At 41.9% G+C, this 27,623-nt stretch overlaps 2 protein-coding genes across 5 annotated transcripts in view; one reads left to right on the forward strand and one right to left on the reverse strand.

The window, feature by feature from the left end:
* INTS6 (integrator complex subunit 6) overlaps nucleotides 1–2,032 on the forward strand; it is an 84,478-nt gene extending 82,446 nt beyond the window's left edge. For both annotated transcript variants that reach the window (XM_069467700.1, XM_069467701.1), the window contains exon 18: nucleotides 1,559–2,032. In XM_069467700.1, coding sequence (XP_069323801.1) covers nucleotides 1,559–1,652 — 94 coding nt within the window. In that variant the 3' untranslated portion in view covers nucleotides 1,653–2,032. The remainder of the gene's footprint in view (nucleotides 1–1,558) is intronic.
* A 203-nt stretch (nucleotides 2,033–2,235) lies between these two features.
* On the reverse strand, nucleotides 2,236–27,459 carry SERPINE3 (serpin family E member 3). 3 transcript variants are annotated; one of them, XM_069467258.1, is made up of 12 exons: nucleotides 27,405–27,459; nucleotides 26,364–26,442; nucleotides 25,885–26,156; nucleotides 22,291–22,524; nucleotides 21,200–21,206; nucleotides 20,911–20,915; nucleotides 19,885–20,082; nucleotides 18,752–18,950; nucleotides 11,822–11,922; nucleotides 6,136–6,222; nucleotides 5,559–5,642; nucleotides 2,236–3,189 (listed from the first exon to the last, which is right to left on the reverse strand). In XM_069467258.1, exons 3-12 carry the CDS (start codon nucleotides 26,150–26,152, stop codon nucleotides 3,146–3,148), a joined length of 1,227 nt encoding a protein of 408 aa, XP_069323359.1. In that variant the 5' UTR covers nucleotides 26,153–26,156; nucleotides 26,364–26,442; nucleotides 27,405–27,459; the 3' UTR covers nucleotides 2,236–3,145. The 3 variants fall into 3 exon arrangements, with proteins under 3 accessions (XP_069323359.1, XP_069323358.1, XP_069323357.1); XM_069467257.1 differs by lacking the exons at nucleotides 20,911–20,915; nucleotides 21,200–21,206; nucleotides 26,364–26,442; nucleotides 27,405–27,459 and adding an exon at nucleotides 22,003–22,014 and having other exon boundaries at nucleotides 3,146–3,189; nucleotides 25,885–26,140; XM_069467256.1 differs by lacking the exons at nucleotides 2,236–3,189; nucleotides 26,364–26,442; nucleotides 27,405–27,459 and having other exon boundaries at nucleotides 5,344–5,642; nucleotides 25,885–26,199.
* Between the last annotated feature and the right edge of the window lie 164 nt (nucleotides 27,460–27,623).

Raw genomic sequence — 27,623 nt, forward strand, 5'->3', positions numbered from 1 at the left:
TTAATTGGTGATTAGAAATAACTTAGAAAGGCAATATTTAAATGTAGTTCATTTTTACATGTAATGACATGTAATTAAGAGGACCAGAGTTAAACAAATAGGCCTTAATCTGATGACTGCCCTTCTGTATTTTTGGGTTCCACATCTGTGATTCAGCCAACTGCAGATTGAACATATTCAAGAGAGAAAAATGGTTGGATGGTTGTATCTGTACTGTACATGTACAGACTTGTTTTTCTTGTCATTATTCCCTAAACAATACAGTGTAACAATTATTTATGTAGCATTTATACTGTATTAGGTTTTATAAGTAATCTAGAGATTAAAGACTATGGGAGGATATGGGTAGGTTATATGCAAATACTATGCCATTTTTTTATAAGAGATGGAACATCCGTGGATTTTTGGTATCTGTTGGGGGTGGTCCTGGAACCAGACCCCCATGGACACCGAGGGACAACTATATAAAGAATCCAACATGGCCTAGGTTGTAAGTGATAACTATAAAGTGCAATCAGCTGGAAAGCATAGTTGTATGAGCTTAAAAGCTTTTTTAATTTTTCCTTCAAGATTAGAATTTTGATATTATAAGAAAACTTAGGGTTTATCTTATCTGACTATCCAAATGTAAACTAAACCCACCCTTTAATTGGTCCCCCTCTCTCTTCCATGCTACAAATAAAGGTTTTAAATAAAGCAGTTAATTTTGGAGGAAGGGGGTGGCTAGAACATAGACCACTTTGAAAGATGAAGACAAGGCCATAACTTTTCATATTAATTTTGAGTATTTAACCTGTTCTGCTCTTTATGATAATGTTCTGTCAGCTCAAACCTCCTCATGGATTTAACTATATTCCTGATAACCTGCACTCCACTTCAGCCACCTTTTTGAGAGTTGTATAATACTATGGTGGTGGCTATTCATATTAGCTTTCAAGTAGAGAGGAAGTAGGAATAGAATGTACAGTATTTTTGGATATTCTAAAAAGCATCAGTGATATTAATCTTTCTGTTGATGAATACAGTTTTAGTCTACCTATATTAATGAAAATTTTTAAAAATTGCTACTTGAACTTCAACTGCTTGCTATATCCTATAGTATAGATGTCTAATTATCTTTGATTTGCTAGCTTATTTGTCCTTCCATTTTGTGGGGGATTGTATTTAATATTTATACTTTGCCCACATTCTTTTCAAAATTCAACTTTCAAAGAGCATGAGAAGAAGCTATTGGAGTAATGATTTAGAAGTCCAAATTTTGCTAGAGTATGTACAACCTGTGCATATGTTAATATTTTTTTTTGGTTGTGGAAGGAACAACCTCTTTCCCATTGTCTAGGCCTAGAGTATGTGTTTTAGGGACAAACTAGAATACCGTACTGGTACAATTTACTAATCTTGCAGCAGATTTTATATGTCATAGAATGTTGATTTTTTTTTTTTTCCATTTTCATTTCACTGAGAAAAATCTTCCCAAAGCAATTTTTCTCTCATTTTTAAAAAATTACACTGGTGTCCTTTAAAAAGCAATTAAGAGTGCTATTATTTTTTCATACAGGTTTAAAAAGCGAATGCTAATAGAACAGCTGGAGAACTTCTTGGATGAAATTCATCGAAGAGCCAATCAGATCAACCATATTAATAGCAATTAAAAGAAAATAGAATGTGGCCACTTATTTCACTATCTTCTCCAAATACAAAGTAAATACAAGACTGTTGTGATCTTGGATTCGTTTTTTTTGACATGCGTTGTTGGCTATTTGAAATACTAAAAGCAAATCTACAGATCGTTTTTCCATCATTTTACAGTGACCTTTTCTTCATTTTGGTTTATTTTTGTAATGTGAAAACTATCACTCTAAAAAACATTTTTATTTAACAAACTAAAAATATTCCTCCAAATCTCTTGCTTGTCATTGACTCTTGCGTGTCAATTTCCCTCAGGTTCTATTTTCTTAAACCAACCTTTAAAATTGTCACCTCTGTTAAGGTTGAACTTTGCCAAAAAAAATTAAAAAGAAGTTACTTTGTAATTTTTGGGGAAAAAAGCACATACATTAAAACTAGGTAATGTTTTGTATATACAGTTATTTTGGATATATTATTGTAAGTTGTACAAATGTATTTTGAAGAATATTTAAGAAAAGCACTTTTGTTATTCCATCAATAAATGCTCTATTTTACTCTTGTGTGGTTTAGGAAATAATCACATTTAAAGTAATCATTTAAAAAAATCCTAAAATAATGGAATTTTAAAGGCCTTGCTTTTTAGCATTGGAAAAATACACCACTTGAAGTTCATATTTGTTAAACCTAACTGTAATTACATGTTACATAATCTGCATTGTCTTTTTACTATATGTTTGTAGTTTTTGTTGGCCACGCAAACATATTCCCATTTCTGCCTAGGTAATGGGAATTACTATGTCTGTGGCAGATAGGCAGACACTTTAAAAGCTGTTAAAAAGCAGACAACTTTGGACATTATTGGTTTCCTTACTTCCCTTCAATCCCTTTTCCTTTCTCACTAAGATTGTGGATGGCACTAAATTGAAGCTGTTAGGGAGTGGTAAGTTTGGGGTACACTGTATACTCTGAAATGTCTAGCCTTTAGCAGCTTGATACCATGCCCCAAACGTCTACAACAAATTGAGGGTTCAAAAGGATCTCCTTGTTTTGTTCTGTTCTCACACTTAAACTCTCAATTTCATTTAGAAGCTAAATGGAAAGGAAACATTTAAGAAGACTTTAATTTGCATCCCCTTTGAGTTACATAGGATAAGGAAAACCAATACTATTCGTTCTCCACCCTCAATCCACCATGGTCTAGTGTATCCTTACTGAGGAAGTGATCCTATGGCCTGACTCACTCACCATTCATAGATCACTGCTGTGCCTTTTAGGGGGTGGGGGTGGGGTAGCCAGTAGAAAAGAAGGTTAAAATAGATTTGGATTAAGAGAGGGCAACAGAAACTTAATAAAATAGAAGTATTTTTAGGTTTATAATATTGAAAATCATATACCCTTATCTTTTTACACTTTATCAGAACTTTTTTTTAAATTTTAAGAGTAACAAAATGAAGTTACAGCTTTTTATGAAGAAAAGCAGCAATGAAAGTGGAGAACATACTTGAGATCTGCTAATTTAGTCTAGGGGATTTGAAACTCTCCCGATACTGAAGACAAACCCTGTCAAGAAAAAGAAAAATTTAACATAATGTTATATGGTATTTTCATATGCAATTCTTTAAAACTTGCTTACCTCTACAAAGATACCTTTCAATAAAGCAGGATATCATTTAATAAATGGAATTGTTAAGGTAACTGCCTATAGTCATGTTGCTAAATTCAACAAGTTACACAAAACCCAGAATATATTATCTGCTCTTAAATTAATATATATTTAGATTCTGAGATTAATAGGAGGGATTAGAAGTCATTCAGATAAAAATCATACTTAAGTATCTAGGAAAGAGACTGAGTCTATTCCAGTATTTAGCAGCTTTCCTTATCAGAAAGTTCTTATTTCCATTTCACAGGTTGCTCATGAGGTAAAAATCCTTTAGATCCTTGACCTTTTAATACATTTTCCAGAATGAACCCTAGAAGGAGTTGGGAAGTAGCAGTTTGTTCTGTCTCCTCTTTTTGTCCTTTGTCTCTCCGCCACTATACTCTTTACACCCTCATCTCAGGACCTAGTCACGAGATTTGAAAACCATCAAAACTAAAGCGTAATATCCCATCTCCCTCAGTTTTTTAAAATGCAAATAGTTAAATTAGTGAAATACTTATTGTAGAATTCTTGTCAGGAAAAGGAAAGAGAATATATCTGTGGTGGCAGGGGGGAATGGAATATCATGTCTATTAGGCCCCTTAGATCATTGAATGACTTTAGGCTGGACAAACATTCTTGGAAAGTTTAATCTTGAGGTTTTTAGATCACTTAATGTTCCCCTATGTGTCTCATTTGTTGACTGATTCGTCAGTTGCTCTTATCAGTAAAATTTGTTAGTTTGGAAAAGTGAAGGCTGAGATTCAATTCTAATCTCTTCCGGTAACTGTCACCAGAAGGTAGCCACTTTGCCATGTGATGTGGGCAAGTGCTTCCCAGAAAGGTAAATAAATTCACAACTCTGCTTCGATTTGCGATGGATTGTGGAACTGGTTTTGGGTTACTCTTATATTTTCACTCTAATTACTAAGGCAGTTCTGAAAACTCATACCATTGAAATAGTGGTGTGTCTTTTCCTAGCTCGAGGATTTTCATCACTTTTATGCAGTTACCAACCTTTATTGGCTACCAGCTTTTGGCAATGACCTTTCTGCTCATTTAGTCCTGTCTCTCTGTTTCTTGAGGGAAGAGAACCTGTCCTTGTTTTATCTTTCATTTTTTTTTGACATGTATCCTTCCTAAGAGAGGACTCTTTGCTACTTGTTCTGAGTGATAAGTGACATTTTCATCTAATCAATATGGGATGATCATGGTGAAATATGAGGAGGATATATTCTGTTGATGGACTTTTTTCTCCCCAAATAATCCCCAAATAGATTATTTTCTAGTGAATGATTTTCATCTTTTTTTGTCACAAAAAAAATGTTCCTTTGATTTCTAGCAAAAGTTACAGCAGTATGCAACTGATTCTCAGATAAAATGATGTTGACAGTATTTCCTTAACAATTTGTGTAAAACTATGCGTAATTTTCATTATTCTAACTTTTGACATTTTTTTCTCTCCATAAATAAAAGTAATGCCTGATGTTTAGTTAAAGTAGATCCACCTTTGCTTGATTTTATTAGCCTTGCTCCATCCTATTTCTCTTTAATACACTGTTTAGACTTGCCAACAACTATTTACTGAGAATCTCTTTTCCTTCCTAGCTGATATGTAATTGTCAGAGGGGGAGGATGAACATTAAGGGGAATAGTTTAAAGACCTTTTTCAATGTTGTGTTGAAGCTTAAAGGACATCTGCATGTCCTTATGGTGTACTAAGGCCTTGCCTGTACCATACCATCTTTGGATTAAGATAAGATTGTATAGTGGGGCTTAAACATTTGATTTTTGAGAAAGATCAACAGAAGAACAGTATAGAAATCCAGATGCATTCACTAGCATCGTAGAGTCACTAGAGGACTACTCTGTTATATTCTAGTGACTGGAAGAACCTACCTAATTTCCAAAATGACAACAAAAGCTAAGGGACAACTGAAAAAAAAAAAAAAAAGGGACAATGTTTATCATTTATTTTATAATACTTTTGCACTTTTTCTAAGTCTCTCCAGAAGTAGAAATCTGAATTTTTAAAAAATCTACATTAACTACAAATGAGCTGAGAGAACAAGAAGGCAAAAAGCATGGAGGATAATAGTTTTCTTGGAAATTATGAAGTAGTCCCCTTTCTCAGCACACTAGACACAGCAACTGGGAAGCTTCTGAAGCACCATAGAAACAGCTAGAAGGAATGCTTGTTTTAGTCTGTAGTGGAGAAATGAGCCCTTGTTGTTAGAGAGACACTGATAAATACTTATCTGAATCCTGTCATGAAATACTGTAGTACCTGTATTGGGTTCTCTCAGGAAAAACATGAATGGCCGATCTGCTTTAAAAATGGGAATCCGAGACCTTTTCAGTAACAACAGAGCTGCAGGAAAGATAAAAGAAGAATCTCATTGCATTTTTAATTAATTTTTTAAAATCTCTTTAAATTGGATACGAAGTCAGTTATATCCCATAATTTTTGAAGAAATCAAAGCATCCTAATGACATTTGTTTACTGTTGTGATGGGGGTGCACATGGGAAGATTGAAGAGAAGATGCCACTTAGCCAAGCCTGTCTCCTATTTTGAACATACTCCATGGAATAAATGTTTTATTAAAGTTAATTTTCAGAATGACTCTATTCCTTGTTTATGGGATGATGATACAAATCCTTTTCAAAATGGGTATCTCTTTTCTCCCATTACTTTCCAAAAACTTTTTGCCTTCTGTTAGTATTCCTTTTTTAAAAAATTCCGTGCCACAGCTGAACTTGGGGTTTTAAATGGAAAGATTTAGAAGTGTGAAGATTCAACTGGATAAATTTAACAAAGGTATATACGGGTGGTGTGACTGGATACTTCCCTTTATGAACATACCTGTAGTTGCAGATGCTTTGGTGCCTTCCTCTAAAACCTCAATCTTGGCATTGTGGATCGCTTCAGAAACATAAAAGCCATCTTGGCCTAACCCCAGGAAATGACAAAAATGTGAATTGCTTATTTACATTTCTCAATACATTTAGCTAAGGACTTGAGTATGTTTTAAAAGAATGTCCTTACAAAACTTGAGTATCCAATGCTGCTTATTATATAGCTAGGGAGAAATTATTTGCTTGGAAAATTCTTAAGGTTCAATATTTTACACAACTTTCAAAACCTTAATTTGTTAAATTTATGTAATCTCTCCCAAAGTAATATTCAGAGTACTGCCTCATCTTTTCAATGGTTAATTTTCAGAAATGATATCTACTTAAAAACTCTTCTTCAGCCAGTATTTCTAAAACCTCAGTGGTCATAAAAATTGCCCAGGTGGGTGGTAAAATACAGATTCTTGTAGCCCAGGTATTATTTTCAGCAAGCTTCTGAGTTGATTTCCTTTATATGGGCTTTATTAAGAGGCACAATTCAGTGTATTAAAAATGAGCGTAATACTGCATGACTGCATTCTGTATGGGCTAGAATCTGCAAAGTGAATGAGAGGTTAGTATAATTATCTGTGTGCTAACAGTTTCAAAGATAAAAGCTTAACAAATAGGACTATGAGTGACAGCTTAGAGGAATTGACAGATGTTTGTAATTTAACTATTAACCATTGTTAAACAACTCTCCAAAGACGAAATGGTACTTGATGACACAGTATAGAGTGAAAGACATAATGTTTAGAACCAGAAGAAACTATATTCACTGTAAGGAATGGTTATTTTTCAGCATCAGTGAAGGGACAGGTGAGGACCGGAGGAAGGGAAAAATCAATAGAAACATTTACTTGGCATCACTTGTCCTAAAACCAGTGAAGAATCTGATTTGTTTTAGCAGTTGGTCTTTTTCTGTAGGATCTTTGAGAAAAGAAAAAAATTCTCTATCAGTAATTAGCCTCTCTTACTAGTTCATTGAACAAACCGAAATGCAGTGCCAAAATTACAAAGAGAAGGTTATGGATAAAGAATGCTGCTTTGACAGTCATGAAAAGGTTCTACTCATCTCTGTGGCTTTGTTACCATTTAGGATGGTGTCTGAACATTTTAAACGAATGTTGAGGAAATGAGCAGACGTTCACTGTGAAACTCCTTATCAGCAAAAATACGGTTATACATGTCTGTGTGAGTCTAGGCACCTCGGCACAGTGTGAGAAATGGGACCAATTGATGTGAATGGGTCTTCAATTAGATGGGCTGGGCTATTTCATTTTTTTGAAACTGCAACCGAAGAGTTTCAATAGTTTTTCTCATCAGACTACAGAAGTGGTCTGATAATTGACATTTATATGTTTGCACAGCCATTAAGCCAAGACCCACAGCTGGCATGACTCAGCATCAGCAGCTCTTAAATTTTATCTCTGGTAAGAGCTGACATTTCAAAAGGCCAACATGTGTGATAAAAATGAGAATTTGCAAGTCATCTCTGGGTTTGTGTTTTTCCTCTTAATCGTATATTACAGATTCCTAGTGACTTACTTTTTTGTTTAGTAGCTATTGAAATGTTATTCAACTAATGAAATCAGCCTAAAAGAAGTCAAGCACAAAGGTGTTCTCCTGGTTTTTTTCTCCTTCCCTGAAGTGTTGGCTGCTGCATAGTGACATTGAGGGGCATATAAGCTGTGTTCCCAAAAATTTGTTCTCAAGATTGTTTATAGGTGGCATTCTGTAAAAGGGGTTCCATGACTAATTCAATGTGGGAGATGCAAGTTAAACATTTTTGCACTTTTGTTCTTAGTAGGAAACTTCTTAGAGCTGCCAATTTGCTAGCATTTGTGGTGAATCTCTACAGGAGGATTACAATACATAGTGCTTAACCATGGAACCACCAACACCATCGTCTGTCCCCAAATTTACCAGATTAGGATCCTGGGGGCCATACTTTGGGAAACTGTAGTCCACCATAAACTTATTTGCTCCTACATTACATTCAATATCCAAAGGAAAGGGGCAAGATTCTTCCTAAACCCTCTCCTGGCATAATCTCTGCTCTTCCATTAACATCTTCTATAGGTGTTTAACTTCCTTTTTAGACTGTTATGTCCTAGAAGGCAGAAAAGATGTCTTGTTCATTTTAAATGTTTCTTTGCCCAACTTGCATAATAATGCTTGGTACATATTTATGTTTAGTAAATGTTGGATGAATTAGTAATGGACAGCCCTCACACTGTCCATTTGTTTCTTTTCCCCATAAAAGAAGCTACCTAACGGTCTTTAACCTGATTTCACTTGTAAGAAAATGTTGATTGGTGTCTGTAAAACCATAAGAGCATAGCATAGAGTGGGTCTTCTGCAAGTCTCAGCCAAATCACTGTTTCAGTGCCTCCTTCCTCATTGTTAGTGGAGACCATGATTCTTTGTGTGTGGTTGATCATACCCTAAAAAGGTTTGTGTCTTCATACCATGACATTGTGTGAACACAAGATTTACGAAATATAAATCAATGTCCCTACATTTGATCCTCAGCTTCTCATAATGCAAGATAAACACACCTTCTTGTCACTTAGTTGCTAAAAGATGGGAGGTGAGGTGTGTGTATGTGTGCACGTGTATGCACACACGTGAGAGAGAGAAGTAGCACTCAGCCGGGGACCTAGAGGGAAAGTGCTAAGAAGCATCTGAGATGGCCTTTGAAACTAGGCTGTGGTTAGTTTCTTTCTCCATCCATCTCCCCTAGCCCACTCCTCCCCTCTTTCTATTGCAGCTCTGACCAGACATCTGATGTGGTATCGTAAATTTATATACTCAACCGAACCACTCCCGGTGGTTTGCTCATTTAAGTCATAGTTACATAGAGCAGAGATTGGAACTAATTACCCACTTATAAAAGCCAACAACAAGATAGTTTCTTCAAAGTTTCAAGTCTGTGCACAAGAAATATTTCTTGGATTAGAGATTGAAGATCTGTATCAAAGCCCGCTGATACATCTTTAGCTGGTATCTTCAGTGTGAGTGAAACTGAAATTTCACACTCTTAGTTGTGATGCGGGAGGAAGGGTGAGTTTGCTGTGTCCTATGGCCGTAGTCTTAGAAGCTTCATAACAACTAGGGTCGGGGTCTGGGAGAGAAATCACCCTGAGTTCAGTTGGGCCTTGAAATGACATGGAGTTCTTTTTTTTTCCCTTTTTTTTTTTTCAATTGAGCAAGTTCTTCAGGCAGCAAAAAAGGATTTGATGTCAACAAGGAAGAGACAAATGACTCTTAAATGGAAAAGGAGAACTTGAGTGAAATGATTCTGGGCTTCGGAACCTCAAAGCCAAAGGTTCCTGTGGTGGTTGGGCTTCCATCAAAAGCACAAAACTGCTTGGTAACCCCTCGTAACTGGGGAAAGGGAGGCCAGCATTTTCTGACCACTGGCGAGGTCTCAGCTGATGCTGTGCTATGTATTGAATCGTTTAAACCGTTTCTACAATTAAGGTGTGAGGTGGACGATGGCTACCCCCATTTTAGGAATGAAGAAACCATTTCTTGGAGACATTCGGTGTCCCTGTTTCTAGAATAATGTCAAAAGCCCACTTAGGCACAGAAGTGATTAGTCTCTTGATTATGTTTAAAGAAAAGCACTGGAGAGCAATACTTTAGTTGGCAAACTTTTTCTATAAAGGGCCAAATATTAAGTATTTTAGCCACTGCAGGCCATGTGGTTTCTGTCCCAACTACTCAGCCCTGCTATTGTGGCAGGAAAGCAGCCACAGATAATTTGTAAATGCACGGGAGTAGCTGTGTTATAATAAAACTTATAAAACCAGGCGGTGGGCCATGGTTTGTGGACCCCTGCTTTAGAGGAACAAAACTTCACGGGAGAAGGTTATAAGGCTAGCATGTTTTGTCAGTAGGAAACATCCGTGCAAGCTGCACACTTGGCGTGTGGTAACTGCCTGGTAATTATTGAATAAGCCAGATCCATGAGCCTATATTTCTGCTGGTTTGAACGAATATAAGGAGACTTGAACTGCATTAGAAAAAAAGAGATTAGGTATCAAAAAAGGCACTTGCTTATTAGGTCTTGTCAGAGGAGCTTATGGACCTTGGAAGTCTTTACCAATAGGGGAGCTGCCCAGTGTGGGTTCAGATCAGTCCTGTCTGAGGACACAGGATTGATGGCATTTTAGGATGTATTTCTAGGACACAAAAGAAGAGAGATTTAAGGGTTATGAAGTAGGCCATAGTGATTAATTGAATAGAGTGGTGTGGAAGAAAAGGTCAAGAATGGCCCTAAAGTTCTGAACTAAGATGATTAAAAGACGAGTAGAAGTGTCATTGACAACAGGGATGTCATGGCTGAGCTCTGGAGTCACAAGAAGATGCTATTATTGGATTGTGCACGTTATCAGAGATAGAATGCACTTAAGTTCTTTATCCCTTGCTCTTTCCTTGCCCTCTGCTCTTTTCACTCCAGTATTCCTCCTTTCCCTGCGGTGTCACTAGGGAAAGTTTCTTGTTGAGTCATTCCACCAAGCCCACAACATTTATTGGATATCTAACTGGATGCCAAGCATTGTCATGGGCATTATTGTTGTGCTCATCTCTTTGCTTGCTTAAGCAATGAGTACAGAGCTGGTGCATTTTAAACACCCTAGAACAGATCTTTCCTCCTGTGTTTTATTTGATAAGAAACTCTATCAGTCAATCTGGTCACATCTGAAGCCCGAGCCAAGACTTCTCTTGTGGATCAAAATCTCATTTTTTTTTTTTTCTGTGATTGCCTAAGAAGGAAGATTCTGAGCAATGCTTTAGAAAACTCTGCAATATGATGTTCTCACATTCAAAATAATGATTTTCGAGCTCATCAGGTTAGGGAAATGTCAAGGCCAATGAAAATACCAGCTATAGTGTCATCTTTGCACAGATAATTCACTATCCAGAGTAGAAACAAACCCGAACCTTTGCGTTGGCAGTAGTTTAGCCAATGGCATCCTGAGAGGATTCTGGAACACAGATTCTGGCATTCCACTCCCCTTTTATATTTGATATAAGTCCCCTATCAGGTCACAGGCAAACACAGCTCCTATTGATCGGCAGTAGCATGTCAACTAAGAAATTCAATATGGGTGCTGGGAGGGAGAACCTTTTAAGGCAAGGCTACAGGAGCATGGGTAATTGAAGAAAGGAAAGTGGATAGATGAGGGAGCGTTTCAAAGCTAGCGTGTTAGAAGAGGACTGATGTATAAGGAAGGAGGGAGGGAGGTAGAAACAAAGGGTGACCGTGAGGCTGGGGGGACAGCAGGGGGTTAGGACGAAGAGTGCTATAGCGGCACCCGTGTCTCTGATGCCTTCCTAGTCATGATGGGCAGAGGGAGCTGACTTTGCTGTGTCCTGTGGCCATCGACCACACTGTGAAGGTGGTCTCCCAAAACCATGCTTAACGGTCTCAAAAACGTCCCTTCCCCACAAAGTCCAACCCAAATTTGACTTATCAGCAGCAACACACTCTTAGATGAAGCAAAGCATTTCTTTATGCTTTTACACAATGTTAACTCTGTTTACCACTAAAGACTCTGTAAAAACAATCAGAACCCCTTAATCAAAGTATGATAAAATACCCCCAAACACAATGCCAAAAAGTTTGGAAGAAGAACTGTTGTTACCTGAAATTCCTTTCAAGTTGGCTTTGAGTGGATCAAAAAGATCAGTGACTCCCCAAGAATTTAAAATACTTTTTAAGTTGAATTGATTTTGGATCCTAAATCTGAAACGCAAAAACAAACCATCAACTTTCATTTAAAATTCTCACTCAACAGACTTTCCTAAAGTCCCAAGCTTGGGCATCAGCGTCCAGCAGGTTCACTTCCTGCTTGATCTTCCATTGCTCCTTCCTATAAACCCCACCCACCGACTAATCTGACCACCCATGGCTCTTTGCTCCCCCTGTCCCTTTGTTCACACTGTTCCTTCCAGGTCCCTCCCATTTCCTTTGTCTTTTAGTTATTATCCATTTTTCAATTGTTACAGCCTCCACTTCTCCCAGCTGTTTTGTGAACTTTGGTTCCCAAAGCCCCCTTAACACTTCGTTCTACTCTTATGATGTATAGAACATTCTGCTTCCTATTACCATTATGATATTGTAAACTTCCTAAGAAGAGAGGCGATCCCAATTCATTTTATTTCTTAACAATAATTAATATTTAATGAATGCTTATATTGTGCGAGGCACTATGATAAGAGCTTTATGTGGATTATCTTATTTCATTTTCATGTTATAATTATCCTCATTTTACAGATGGAAAAATTGAGACTTAAAAGAGTTTAATAACCTTGCCCAAGATGACATAATGAGTGCGTGATGGACTTCAACTCAAATCAAACCCGTGCTCTGATCATCTACACCTGCGGTCCCCAACCCCTGGGCCGTGGCCTGGTACCGGTCGGTGCCTGTCAGGAACTGGGCCATGCATCACCGCCCGAGCTCTGCCTCCCCATCCCATGGAAAAATTGTCTTCCATGACACTTAGGAACTGAGCCATAGCAGGAGGTGAGTGACAGGTGAGCAAGCACCGCCTCCAACCCCCCCCCCCAGTCCCCCCGCCCCCCACTGCCCGATCTGTCCATGGAAAAATTGTCTTCCGTGGTTGCCAAAAAGGTTGGGGACTGCTGATCTACACTTTGCTGCTTTCCATCTCATGTGGCATCTCACACGTAGTAGGTGCAGAAAAGGAGTTGCTGACTAATTCTCAATAGAGTGTTTATATTGAGTAAGGTACATTCTCACATTTGGCTGTGCGCGATGTGTGCCTTTGCTGCACAGCAGGAAGAAATGCAACTTAAAACCTTGGTTTTCCTCGTAAGCCTTGTGAGCAAAAAGAATCAGCACACCAATTTTATAAGATTTCCCCAAGGGCAAGGCATTTAAAATTTTACTGTTGAAGGATCCTTTAAAAGGGCGGCTGCTATTATTTTTCTTTGAAAATAAAAAAAGTTCAAAATGGAATTTAGACGGTCTTTTTCTATAAATAACTCAGCATTTGCAGGAGAGTAAAAATACCCAACAAGACCATTTAATATCAAAGGTCTCACTGCTACACAAGATGATGTGACCAATATTTTAAACAAAAGTATCAGACTTTCTCATGAAGGTATCTTTTGAATCTTCAGAATAGTTTCCAAGAAAGAAATGTGCTTTCTCCAAGGATGCTGACATTTCTCAAAAACTTTTTGGACCATCTCTTATGAAATTTTCTTAAGTACTGAACATACATCTTTTTTGAAACCTCAAAATGATGAAACAGTGGTTAAGAGTGTGAACTTGGGACTCCAGTGCCTGAGTTTGAATCCTGGCTCAGCCTCTTACTTAGCTGAGGAACTAGTTACTTCACTTCTGGGGCAAGTTCCTTTACCTCTTTTTGCCTCAGTGTACTCATTTGTGAAACGAGCATAGCAACTGTGCTTGTTCACAGGGCTGTGAAGATCAGATGAAATAATCCTTGCAAAGTGCTCAGAGTAATCCCAGCACAGCCGATGCTCTTACACTGTAATTTTACTGTTGTTTCTCCATGATATTGAGAAAGAGTTAAGGGCTGCTTGAAACCAAATATGGTGATTATGGTGGTGATAAAACTGGATAATATTATTTTTAGTAAGCTAAAAACAGCAGTAAAAGTGAGGTATGACTATAAAGATTAGAGTGATTGTCTTGTATAGCTATAAAGGCAGATGCAGAAGAAATTCCACAAAATAGCTTGAGTGGGAAAAAAAAAAAACCCACCGTTTATGAAAACCAGACAAGGATAGTACAAGAAAAGAAAAAAAAAAAAACAAAAAAAAACTACAGACCAATATCCCTTGTAAATATAGATGCAAAATCTTCAACAAAATACTACTAAATTGAATCCAGCACCATATTAATTCTACCATGACCAAGTAGGGTTTATCCCAGGAATGCAAGATGGGTTTAACATATGAAAATCAATTAATATAATACACCATATTAATAGAATAAAGGACAAAGGCCATATGACCATCTCAATAGGTGCAGAAAAAGCATTTGACAAAATCCAACACCCTTTCATGATGAAAAACAGACAAATACCAAACACCAAATACCAAACTTTGCCAATTTGATGAAGGTTGTCTACAAAAAAACCACAGTTAGCAGCATACTTTACAGTGAAAAACTGAAAGCTTTCTCCCTACTTTCAGGAACAAGACAAGGATGTCCCCTCTGAGAACGTCTATTTCACATTGTACAAAAGGGTGGGCAGGGCAATAACGTGAGAAAGAGAAAGAGAAGGCATCTAGATTAGAAACCAGGAAGTAAATCCATCTCTACTCACAGATAACTTGGTCTTATTATATATGAAAAGTCCTAAAGAATCCATTAGAGCTAATAAATGAATTAATCAAGGTGGCAGCATACAAGATCAAGATACAAAAATCAATTGTGTTTCTATACACTAGCAATGAACGATTTGAAAATGAAATTGGGAAAACAATTCCATTTACAATAGCATCAAATGGAATAAAATACTTAGAAATAAATTTAACAAAAGAAGTGCAAGACTTGTACATTGAAAACTACAAAACATGGTTGAAAGAAACAAAGACCTACATAAAAGGAAAGACATCCTGAGTTCATGACTAGAAACAATTAATGTTGTTAGAAAGCAATGCTCCCCAAATTGATCTACAGATTCAACACAATCCCTGTTTAAATCCCTCCTGCCTTTTTGGCAGAAATTGACAAGCTGATCCTAAAATTCATATGGAAATGCAAGGGGTCCAGGATAGCTAAAACAATCTTGAAAAAGAAGAACAAAGTTGAAGGACTCACACTTTCAGATTTCTAAACTCACTATGAAGCTACAGTAACCAAGACGGTGTGGTGCTGGCAAAAGTACAGACATTTATGCCTACAGAATAGAACTGAGAGTCCATAAATAAACTCATACATTTATGGGCAATTGATTTTGACAAGTATGCCAAGAAAATTCAATGGGGGAAAGAATAGTCTTTATAACAAATGTTATTGGGACAAATGGATAGACACATGCAAAAGAATGAGGTTGGCCCTCTACCTTACACCATATACAATAATTAATTCAATGGATTAAAGATCTAAATATAAGAGTTAAACCTAGAAAACGCATATAAAAAGCATAGACATGAATCTTTGTGACCTTGGTTGGGCAATGGTTTCATAGACATGACATCAAAACTACAAGAAACAAAAGAAAAAATAGATTCATTGAACTTCATCAAAATTAACAACTTTTGTGCTTCAAAAGACACCATCAAGAAAGTGAAAAGAGGCCAGGTGCGGTGGCTCACGCCTGTAATCCTAGCACCCTGGGAGGCCGAGGCGGGTGGATCACTCGAGGTCAGGAGTTCGAGACCAGCCTGAGCAAGAGCGAGACCCTGTCTCTGCTAAAAATAGAAAGAAATTATCTGGCCAACTAAAAATATATATAGAAAAAATTAGCTGGGCATGGTGGCACATGCCTGTAGTCCCAGCTACTCAGGAGGCTGAGGCAGGAGGATTGCTTGAGCCCAGGAGTTTGAGGTTGCTGTGAGCTAGGCTGATGCCATGGCACTCTAGCTCGGGCAACAGAGTGAGACTCTGTCTCAAAAAAAAAAAAAAAGAAAGAAAGAAAGTGAAAAGAAAATCCACATAATAGGAGAAGATATTTACAAATCATATATGATAAGGGACTAGTATCCATAATAAATGAAGAACTATTACAATTCAACAATAAAAAGACAACCAATTTAGAAATAGGCAAAGGATCTGAAGTAGGCATTTCTCCAAAAAGAATATATAAATAGCTAAGAAGCACATGGAGAGATGCTTTACATCATTAGTCATTACAGAAATGCAAATGAAAACCACAGTGAGATACCACTTCACACGAATGAGAGTGGCTATAATTAAAAAGATGGACAATAACAAGTGTTGGCAAGGATGTGGAGAAATTGGACTCCACACACGTTGCTGGTGGGAATGTAAAATGGCGCAGTCACTTGGAAAACAGTCTGGCAGTTACTCAAAATGTAAAATGTAGGGTTACCACATGACCCAGTAATTCTATCCTTAGGTATACACCCAAGATAATTGAAAATATATATGCACACGAAAATGTGCACATGAGCCCAAAAATTTCTTGGCACCCAAATAGCTATAAATTGATGAACGGGTAAGCAAACCGTAGTATATCCATACAGTGGAATATTATTCAGCCGTAAAAAGAATTGAAGTAATGATTCATGCTATTATGAACTGTGAGAGCATTATTCTAAGAAGCCAGACTCAAAAGGCCACATATTGTAGGATTTCGTTTACATGAAATGTCCATAAAGAAAGCAGATTAGTGCGGGGGGAGGGGACTGGGGAGTGCCTGCTAATGGGTACGAGGTTTCTTTTTGAGGTGACAAAAATATTCTGGAATTAGATAAGTGGTGACGGTTGCACAACTTTGTGAATTGTGTACTTTAAAAAGTGAATTTTATGGTATGTGAATTGTATCTCAACTTTTTAAAAAAAGAAAGAAAACTCCCTCAGAAAAGCATAAACCACACAAGGTGATGAACAGCAACTCCTTGAAGGGAGGGCAAAGCATTCTGCTTACGGGAGCTCGGGTGGGTTAAAAATACACACAGATGTCATATGCAACATAGAAAGTGCTCATGGTCTGCTTCCTACTATGTTGACCTAAAACCAAGTATTTTATTCATTAAATATGTATTTGACATTATTAGTCTTTCTGGTGGGACATTATATGATTATGGCTATAAATGACAGTTAACGCTCAATTCTTGGTTTTCTTGATTATTTCTTTAGTATGCTAAATGTCCCTAAGGAAGACTAACAGTCCCTATGCATTTTATTTTATTTCTTTATAAATAAAGGGTTACTTTGGAAGCTAGACATCATAAATGAAAAGTGCAAGCTGACTACAGAGCAGATAATACCAAATGATGAATGAATGATTTGAGAGAACTAGAGGTAAATTTTTGCCCAAAAGCTGACTTTGTGTCTACCATGATCCAAAGTTTATACCTAAATCTAGACCTTAGAACAATTTTTACTTCTTTTTGTTTTCTATCTAGTGGATTTAAAGCTAGCTTTTTTTTTTTTTTTTTTTTTTTTTTTTAGCTTGGTAAGTTTTGCTTGTGAAATAGACTCATGTTCTTGAAAATGTCTATCCTTATTGGACAGCAGGCTTGATAGTCTTAGAGAGATTTAAAAAAAAAATAAAAGAATCAGAACAAGGTTAAGTGTTAACTAGTAGTTGTGTTACTAAGATCCCTGCCTTTCTGCTCTTTCCCCGCCCTCTGCTGTTTGTCAGATTACGGCCCCAGGGTTTGACACAGAGTCAGGGGCTCTGAGAGTTCTCAGTGGAGCTGGGTGTTTCCCTGGGGCTTCCTCCTACACCAGCCGCTCCGGAGACGCCCAGCCATGCCTCCCAAACCCAGAGAGACCGTGACAAATGCCTGCACAGCCTGCATTTTCTCTCTACTTTTGACATCGAAAGCTCCTCTCCCTTCCCGTGCTGAGCTTCTCTCAAATATAACAGAAAGATTATGGTTGCTTCTGCTATGTTGAAATAGCCAGTCTTTGTGCTTTGATTTGGGATTTTAGTTTTGAGAGACAGACTTTACCTTACAATTAAGTTCACCTTCCGCTCTGGGATATGCCAGATCCCACTATAGACCTTGGCCCTTAACTCGCTGGGTCTCTCTTTGTATGTTTCCTTCCAGTGCATGGACTTATTTTTAACTCCTCAAGGGAGCACTGCCAAGGCCCCGGGCGGTGGAGGAGGGCCAAGGCGGTGAGTGGGCAGCAGCACGAAGAATTCACATGCTGAAAATGAGCCCTGGACAACATTCCTTGCTTGATGCTGGTCTACAAATGGATTATAAATTTACTCTGATTTCAAAGGTACCAGAGAAGCTCATCACTTAAAGCAGTCCTAAGAGAAATGCTGTTTAAAAGTAACGAGTTAAGCTAATAGATTTTGCTTTGGAAAAGCAAAATCAAGGGCCGTCATTTAACTTTTTGGAAATTTGTACTTATTGGTGTTTTTTAAAGGAGGATTTACCTCCATTTAGAAAGAATGAGAACCTTCTGCACAGACTTAAAGTCTCAAATGTTTATGTCTTAATTTGGCTTCTGATCAGAATTATAACTGTCTTTGCTCAATTACATAAGCCATCTTGGTTTTGGAAAAACGACAGCTGTATACTCTTAGGATGGGATAAGATTTGGGGCACATTTCTACAAAGGAACCTCACTGCGCTCCCTCCCCTGCCTGAGGCCAGATCCGGGGGCCTGGGAGCTCCAGTCTGGCCCAGCGAAGGCCCCAGGAAGTTAGTTCACTTCAATCTGTGCCGTGAGCTAGTCAGCAGTGACTCTGACATGGACTCAAACTCTAGGGTCACTTCCCTTTGGCCTGCCCTCTAGGGGTGCATTAGACCAGTCAGCCCAGTGGTTGAGGACAGATCCTAATGTCAGACCACCCGGGTTCAATACAAGCCCTTCTCACTGCCAGCCACAGAGCACCCTGCAGGGGGATGCGGCTGCTCACCTGGGGAGGAACACGTCCATCCTGGCTCTCCTCAGGCTGGTGGTCCAGAGATGGATGATGCCGGCTGTGAGGTGTGGCTCAATGTGGCCCAGGGGGATGTCTTTGTCACGGGGCAGCACCAGGAAGAGACTCGCCACACTTCCCAGGTAGGGCAGCTCCAGCACCCCCACCTGATGGCCTGCGGCATCCTGGAACTGACCTGGGGGTTCAGCGGGTCAGGGATGAGCTCTCTCAGGAGCCAGGGCAGCCGCACAGCGCCAGCCCCAGGAGAGGCTGGCGCTCGGAGCTGGAAACAACAGAACGGGGCTTGCACCTCGCCCTCGGGAGGCAGTTCGAAGCCAAAATCTGTTGGGTGATATGCTCACTTTTTCTGATCCTAAGACCTAGAATCTGAGGGCCCATGTCAGAGGCCCTGCAGTTGGCTGGGCATGGTGGGGACAATGGCACTTGGGAGAACCATATATATGGTCCCCTCTTGCCTCAGGGGACATGTTCCAAGACCCCCGGTGGACCAAACCCTATATATACTGTTTTTTCGATCTGATAAGAGACAGTGGGTATCATAGACAGCATGGAGACTCTGGACAAGGCGATGGTTCACGTCCCCAGTGGGGTTGGAACAGAAGAGGGCAGTGAGAGATTTCATCATGCTATTCAGAACAGTGTGCGATATAAAACTTAAGAAATGCTTATTTCTGGAATTTTATTATTTTCACTTATGGGTAACTGAGACCCTGGAAAGTGACACCTCATACATATAAGGGGGGACTCCTGTCTCAAAGGGCAGCCAGTCCAATCCCAGGCCATGTGCCTGTCAGAGCAGGCCGTTTGGTCCACACGGTTTTGGATTCTTGTGAACCCCTCCTAGGTGCAGAAGTCAATGTCAAGCGTGGACGTGGGTTTCTCCTCCCCGTCCTCGTCCTCACTGTCGTGTGGGAGCACACAGTCCAAAGCCCGTCCCTAATGTCTCCCAGCCCCACCCCGCTTCTTTCCTCCCACCGCAGGCTGGATCTAGCAGATGGACCCCGTGGAAACACATCCCGACCTTCACGAGCAGGGACTGGCCTCCCCTCTCTCCTGCCCTCCTGCCCAGGCTTCCTCTCCTTTCCACCAGCCAGTGAGGAGGGGCTCACCATAGTTGACCTCGGCCATTTGGTGCATCATGGGGACCTGGAGGACCAGGCCGTGGGCACAGGTGAAAGGCAGGAGCTTTGTGTCTGTGGGGGAGAACCTCTTCCGCCAAGTGCCTTGGAAGGACATGGTGCTCACAAGCGCCAGCTGTGCGGAGGCTGCGCCCGCCTGCTCCCCCAGTGAGCCCGCTGGGCCGTCACCTGCAAGCGGGAGAGCAAGGGGGTTAATGTACACTCAGATCGAACTGAGCCCTGTGTGTGTGGACATGGACAGCAGAGTTAAAATGCAAAAATTAACGTCTTTTTTGATAAGGTGGTTTCTCTTTCTTTGTTTTACCATGTCTTTGCAATTTTTTTAAAAATATGTTTAATTTTTAAACAGCTACTGGGCACCAAAAGCCACAGGAGCTGCCCCCAACTCTCTGCTGGAGGGGGCATAAGGGGAAGAATGGAAAGTGAGAACTCAGAAGTCAGACTGGGTCCCTGACACTGCACACTTACTCTAGGGGGCAGGGAGGTATCTCTGCAGTCGGGTTTGTAGCCTGCTTACTACTGTCTATTAATGTGAATTGATACGTGTTTATAACCAGCTGCTGCTGAAGATCACGCTTTTTATTCTTTCCTGAACAGATTGGGTGCTCCTCTGATTCTGTCTGGGGCCATTTCCCAGGAATCATTAGACATTCCCTCCCCAGGCAGACCCCTGGAGCCACCAGGTGCTGTGAGGGGAAGGTGCCAGAGTGTCACCCCAGCCTGCCCACTGCCCTACCGCTGAGCTGCATCTCTTGCTAAGCCTTTAGCTACACAACGTTCAGGGCATGGCGTTTGGAGGGCTGCAGTTAAAATTTCATGCATAACCAGGAAGAGGAGCAGACCATCCACTCGTAAAGGGACAGTTTATGTCCCAGCCCTTTATGTGTTTAATAAGCACATACCTTGTGCTAGGCTCTGCTCTACATGCTTTAACAAATCCCCACCACCTCCTCCCAGCAGTTCTATTGTTATTCCCCATTTCACAGATGAGGGAACTGAGGCTCAGAGAGGTCGGCCAAGGTCACATACTCCTGAGGAGTGAAGCCACCATCCACCCAGTTACCCCAGATAGAAACCCGGGGTTTGAACCCAGCAGCCTGGCTCCCCATTGTGCTCTGAGTGGCACCAGAAGCTGACACAGGAAATTAAACATTTAAAAAAAATTAAAAAGATATGGTAGGCCGGGCACAGTGGCTCACGCCTGTAATCCTAGCACTCTAGGAGGCCAAGGCGGTTGGATAGCTCGAGGTCAGGAGTTCGAGACCAGCCTCAGCAAGAGTGAGACCCCCCATCTCTACTAAAAAAATAGAAAGAAATTAGCTGGACAACTAAAAAATAAAAATAAATAAATAAATAAATAAAAAAGATATGGTAAAACAGAGAAAGAAAGAGAACCTTATTTAAAAAATCTTAATTTCAGGGTCTTAACTCTGCACTCCTATCCACGCTTATCATTTTCAGTTCAATCATACTATACATATCACTTTCTGTTCTGTTTTTTAAACACATTGGGTCTTGAATATTCTCCATATCTTTGTAGCTTTTGTAATTATCAAGGACGCTGGAGCCAGACCACCTGGGCAGAATCCTGGCTTTGTGGACCCTGGGCAGGAGGCTGAACCCTCTGTGCCTCAGTTTCTCCATTTGTAAAATGGGCACAGTACTAGTATCTACCTCCTAGGATTAGTGTGAAGGTGAACTGAGATAATAAACTTGGAGCAGTGCTAAATAAATTAATTAAACACAGTAAATATTAACGATTTTCATCATCTTTGATAATAATCACAACCGCATAATATGCGGGTGCTGTGCATCCCTGAGTCATCCCTAATTGCTGGACAGTTAGGCTGTTTGTATAATGAGTCTTTTTCTTCAATAACACTGGGCTAAACATCTCATTGCATATGACTTTTTCTTCTCTTGAATTATTTCCTTGGCCTAAATTCCCGAGGAGCCGCTTTTTTGGCTCCCGCTGCATTTTGCCGTTGCCAGGGGTTCATCGCAGGTGAGAGCAGAGCTCAGTGGGAAGTCACCTGGGGGGACAGTTGCATGGACAAAGCCTGCGCGGTCCACCTGGAGACGGGAGGCTCGGGGAGCCACCTCTGAGTGTCTGTGTGCTCGTGTGTGTGTGTGTGTGTGTGTGCGCGTGCTCGTGTATACGTGTGTGTGGGAGGGTCATGGTGGGAGGAGAGGCACAAGGGAGCCACAGATCAGCTGTGGCTGCTTCACAGAACATGTCACTCAAGGGTGGAGTCTCCCAGCAGAACAAACCGCCACTGCTATCGAGCACCTGTGGCTTCTGACATGTGACAGGTGATACTCTGCCTCTGCAGCCCTCTGACCTTAGCCTCATGGAGGTGGATGGTTGTCTTTTACCTGCAGTCTGTCTGGAGGCCCCTGCGTTGGCGGGGATGGCGGTGCTGTTGGGCTCGCTGAGGTTGGCTGGCTCCAGGCTGCTGTTGGCCCACCAAGAGACCTGCTCCACAAAGCAGGGGGACAGCGGCGTTCCCACTTGCACAAAAAGGCTGCAGACCAGCTCCATCTCGGCACCCTGGCTGCAGTTGGGTAGTGTGGCATACACAGTGTGCAAGAAGTCTTTTACCTTTTGGTCTGTGAGAAAGGAATTGGGGTAAGCTGACGATGGTGGGAGTAAGAAGGCGGCTCATTGCATTGCAAAGGGACCCCAGCAGCTCCACTCTTGCTTCACAAGGTTCATCCACCACATTTAGTCTGGAATGTCATAGCTAATCTGCTCAGGATTCAGACTGGATCCACAGACTAAAACTCAGGAAGAAACCATGCCAGATCTGAAAGAAATGAGGCTGTGATGGAGTCAAACAGAAAATCACAGTCCAGGCCGGGTGTGGTGGCTCATGCCTGTAATCCTAGCACTCTGGGAGGCCGAGGCAGGTAGATCGTTAGAGCTCAGGAGTTCTGAGACCAGCCTGAGCAAGAGCGAGATCCCACCTCTACTAAAAATAGAAAGAAATTAGCGGGACAACTAAAAATATATAGAAAAAATTAGCTGGGCACAGTGGCGCATGCCTGTAGTCCCAGCTACTCGGGAGGCTGAGGCAGGAGGATCGCTTGAGCCCAGGAGTTTGAGGTTGCTGTGAGCTAGGCTGACGCCACAGCACTCTAGCCTGGGCAACAGAGTGAGACTCTGTCTCAAAAGAAAAAGGAAAAGAAAAACCCAGTCTACACCCTGTACATGACTAGAGACTATTCTTTGCTAACTTCCTCATTCAGGAACACTGACGAGTTCTAGGGTAAAGATTCTAGGGCTGGGAAAACAGCAGGTCCAATGTGCATGGTGACGGGGTTTCAAATATGAAGTCAAGAGATTTATGTGCAATGTCGTAAGTGACAATGATGGGCTGTGGCCGGGATGTTGCACTGTCAATATATTTTATACAGGGGCCTTAAATCCATCCCCACAACTGCATGTCATGAGCCCGAGTGACATTTGGATGCAGCCTCTTTCAGAACTGTGTTTTCAGTTTGAGAAATGCAGAGGAAAGGTGAGAACTCCTCCCATCCCTGGCTCCCTAAGACCCAGCAGATAGCTCTCATCATTAATGTCAGTGAGGAACTGCAAGAATTTGAGGAAATAATAAGCATTTGAGAGAGGCGACAGCTTCCACCTTCTTGGGTGGCAGCGGGACTTCTATTTATTTACTCTCTATTTATACAGGAGCTGGCTTCCTTCTCTCCATAATCAATCGTGGATTTTGTTTTCAGCTGTTATTCACAAGCTAGACCCTCCATCCTCCCACCGGCATCCCGTAGCTGGAACAAGGCCTCCTGACCACTGGCGAGTCTGGACACAGTTGAGTACTCCAAGCCTCCCACCCCTGACACATGCAAGCTGGGTGTTTCCAGAAGTGACATCCTCTTGCCGTGCAGGCTGTCTCTGGAATTCGGCCTTCCCTCCTCCTCCTCACCTCTCCTCCCTCTTAGGCTCAGCCCTGCGGCTGCCCATAAACCCTCCCTGTGAGACACAATGCTGGATACCTCTTCCTGTGCCTTCTGGCCCCAGCCCGCTCTCATTGGGATGAATCTGTCACTTGCTTCGGAATCTGTCCACTCTGACACCCTTCATGTTGCAGAGGCCAAGCCAGGAGGCAGCAGCAGACCCCCGCGTTACCTCACTAATGTCCTCTGGCAGGGGCAGGGGAACGCAGAATGCACCCCAGCCAGGGCCCCCAGCCACCAGGCTGCAGACCACAGTATCAGGCACATGTCACTTGTCCACAAATGTTCTACTGCCAAAACTGGTTCAGCTGGCCCCTAAAATCCACAACTGCAAAAAACTAACTCAGAATATAGATCTCCCAAAGTACAACCTAACTTAAATGCTTGTATTTCTTATTGTAGTGAGAAAAGAAATGAATGAAAAACATAATCAGGTTTTACTCTATTGAGGAAGGTCATATGTATTTCTAGGATCACATTCTTGTAGAATGTTGACTGTCTGCAGAAGAGAATTGACATATTTTCCTGGTTCATAGTGTAGCATGACCTTAGGAATGGTCACAGAGCTCCCCTCTCTATCTTGCCACTCTCTCTGCACCAGGGGGACCAGCATTCTTTCAGCTGGAAACATTAAAACAGCAGAGTAAACTGGCTTGAAGTAAATTTTTGTGTGAAATCTTTCATCTGAGCCTAGCTTGGCCATGCCCATTTGCACACGGGAAGAGCTTTCCTAGACCCTCCAGAGTGTGCATTGCCAGAATGAACAGTACTGAAATTGACTGCATTCACAGACATTGCACTCAGTGCTCTCCAGTGCTTTCTACAGCCCTGAGAATTCAGTGCTGTTGTTGTCCCATTTAATAGATGTGGGGCAGAGGCCCAGACAAATCAGGAACCTCGCTCAGTGTCACCCAGTTGTAGGTAGTGGGGCTTCACTGCCCTGCCTGCCCACAGGGTGGGAAGACCCTGCTCGGGACAGCTTCATTCTTGGAATGAACATGGGGCCGTGGAGCTCATAGCCTCCTTTTTTGCTGAATTTTCTGGGTTCATAGATTCTTGTCTACAAAGGTAAAAATTACATGTGTGAGTGTCTGTCTCAGCCTGGAGCTGGTAGGTTGGTACTACAGCCAGGCATTGAGCTGATGCCCCGTGTGCTTCCCCTGGCATTCGAGAGACTCTGGCTGCTGCTGGCAGAGCTGTTGTAAAATACATAATCCATAGAAGTAAGCTGGCAGATCTGGCAGTAGCTAGAAGTCACAGATTTACAAAAGCAGGTTGGTCAAAAGCATGGGCTCTGGAGCCAGGCAGCCTGGGCTGAGCCCTGGCCCTGGCATTCACGGACTGTGGAACCCCGAGCAAGTTGCCTGAACTCTGCAAGCCTGTTGGCTTATCTCAAAATAGGGATGATAATAAAATTAGCAGCCCCAATAGGGTAGTTGTGACAATTAATTCAATTCATGTTTGGCAGGTGCTTCAACTACCGCCTGGCAGCTAGGAAGCACTATTATAAAAGGGTGTGTGAGGCTGGGCGTAGTGGCTCACACTTGTAATCCCAGCACTCTGGGAGGCCGAGGCAGGAGGATAGTTGAGGCCAGGCATTCGAGATCAGCCTGAGCAACAAAGCAAGACCCTGTCTCTTTAAGAAATAAAAAAGTTAGCCAGGTGTGGTGTTGTGTGCCTATAGTCCCAGCACTTTGAGAGGCTGAGGCGGGAGGATCGCCTGAGCCCAGGAGTTTGAAGCTGCAGTGAGCTATGATCACACCATCGCACTCCAGCCTGAAACTGAAACATTGCCAGGGAACCCGTGAGGTTAGAAGGGAACCTTACAAATCAAGGGTAACCACCATTCCGAAGTCTGAATGCCTTCTGTGGCAGCCCTACCAGGTGGTCACCCTTCCCTGTGCATGCTACTGGGAGCTCCCCACCTCCCAGGGAGCCTGAGCAGGAAAGTGAGTTCAAGTGCGAGTGTGAGTGTGAGTGTGAGCAGGCCCTTACCTTGCACGGTGTACCCCAGGACATCTGCCAGCTGCCGGCCAGTGCTCCCTTCAGCTCCAAACTGCAGGATCTCCAGGGGGAGAGACACGCCAGCAGGAGAGATGACAAAGTTCGTCCCATTTCTACCTGCTGCCACGCTCTGGTAGAGGCGAAGTGCAAACTCAGTCTTCAGCAATGTCAGGCCTTCCCGGAGGTGGCCGTCTCCTCGGAGGAAGCAGCAATGAAAGAGGAAGAGGGTGACCAGGAGGGGCGGCATGGAGGCTGGCATGTTCCTGCAGTTCAGAGGGGAGGGATGCAGGTGAGGTGGGATGCCGGTGCCCGGTGTGAGAGGGTTGCATCCCCCGGAGGACTGAGATGCCCAGGATGCCCGGCTCTGTTTTCAGGGGCTGGACAGGGCTGAGCTGTCTTGGTTACCCACTCCCAGTCCCACCTGCCCAGGCCACATTGCTGTTTCCTGTGTCAGCATTCGAAATACTCACTGTGATCCTTTTGAAAGCCAAACTGTGGGCTGGAGGACTGGCGTCTGTCACTTATTAGATGTGTGACTTTGGCAAGGCCCTGGTCAGATCAGAAGTAAACCATTATGTTGGGGGGGAAAAATGTAAGAAGTAATCCTACTCATCTTTCTTAGTATTTAGCTAGCTTATAGCTGTGCCATGTCTATCAGGAATAATAATAATAAAAAATAATTATCTACCATGTTAAAAAGAATTTCATACGTTGTCCGTTAATCATTCCAACAATATCACTGGGTCACTGTTATTATCTTTCAGCTACAGAGATGATGATTGAGAGGCCCAGTGACTCCTTCACATGGGGAAAGAAACAGGGCTGCGACTTGAGTCCCGGTCTTGCATGAGTGGTAGATAAGATATTGAGAACACCTATGTGCATTAAAATATTGATACGAGCTGATCGTACCTAGGATATCAGACTTCTTGTGATGTGAATTATTCTCATGAAAAAGGGCCTCTTCACAAAGACAGCTCCTACCACAGAAATGTACCCTTCCAAGGAAGAGAGCATTAGCTAAAAAGGAAGGCAAGAAGAGAAAGGCAAAATAAAACGTGTCTGCAGTGACTATGCCACACACGCAGCCAGTGGCAATTTTTGCTAAGTGGTCGGACTGTGGTATCACACCAGATTGATGTGAGAGAGGCCTAGTCCAAAGTCACTTCCTAAAGAGTTTGTAAGCAAGGCCACTGGGCTTGACGGTGCTTATTTTTGGATACAGACCTAAGACGGAAAAGCAAAGCATCCTCTTTTTCCAACCCTTCCTCCCTGCAGCTGAACACAAATGCAGTGCTTGGATGATCTGATACATGGTGTGTGTGTGTGTGTGTGTGTGTGTGTCTGTGTGTGTGCTTGGGGTTAGCAGGTCCCAGGCCAGGGCCATTTGTGAAAGCCTCAAGTCCCAGTGCTCTGGCAGCTCCTGTAACCTCTCGCAATCAGACCTTGACGCCCCTGGGCTCCCACAACCAAATCCCCGACGGCTCACCTCGGATGGGCTTCTCACTCACAGGCTGTCGTATCTGACTGTGGCACGTTTCCTTGCTCGCTCCTGTTCTTGTGGGTCTCCAGCAGTAATGTGCCCCCCTTTTAAAAAAGTGGAGCAGAATCTGCTTTGAATCACAAGACAGCGCAGAGAGGAAGCTGGCGATCGCCGTCTCTGCCGGCGATGTCTCTACCACCCGGTCCAAATTCCTGCAGCCTGGAGGTCCTGCGGAGAGCCAGGAGAA

This window comes from Eulemur rufifrons, chromosome 4, assembly GCF_041146395.1.
Source record: "Eulemur rufifrons isolate Redbay chromosome 4, OSU_ERuf_1, whole genome shotgun sequence".
In the NCBI taxonomy this organism is placed as follows: domain Eukaryota; kingdom Metazoa; phylum Chordata; class Mammalia; order Primates; family Lemuridae; genus Eulemur; species Eulemur rufifrons.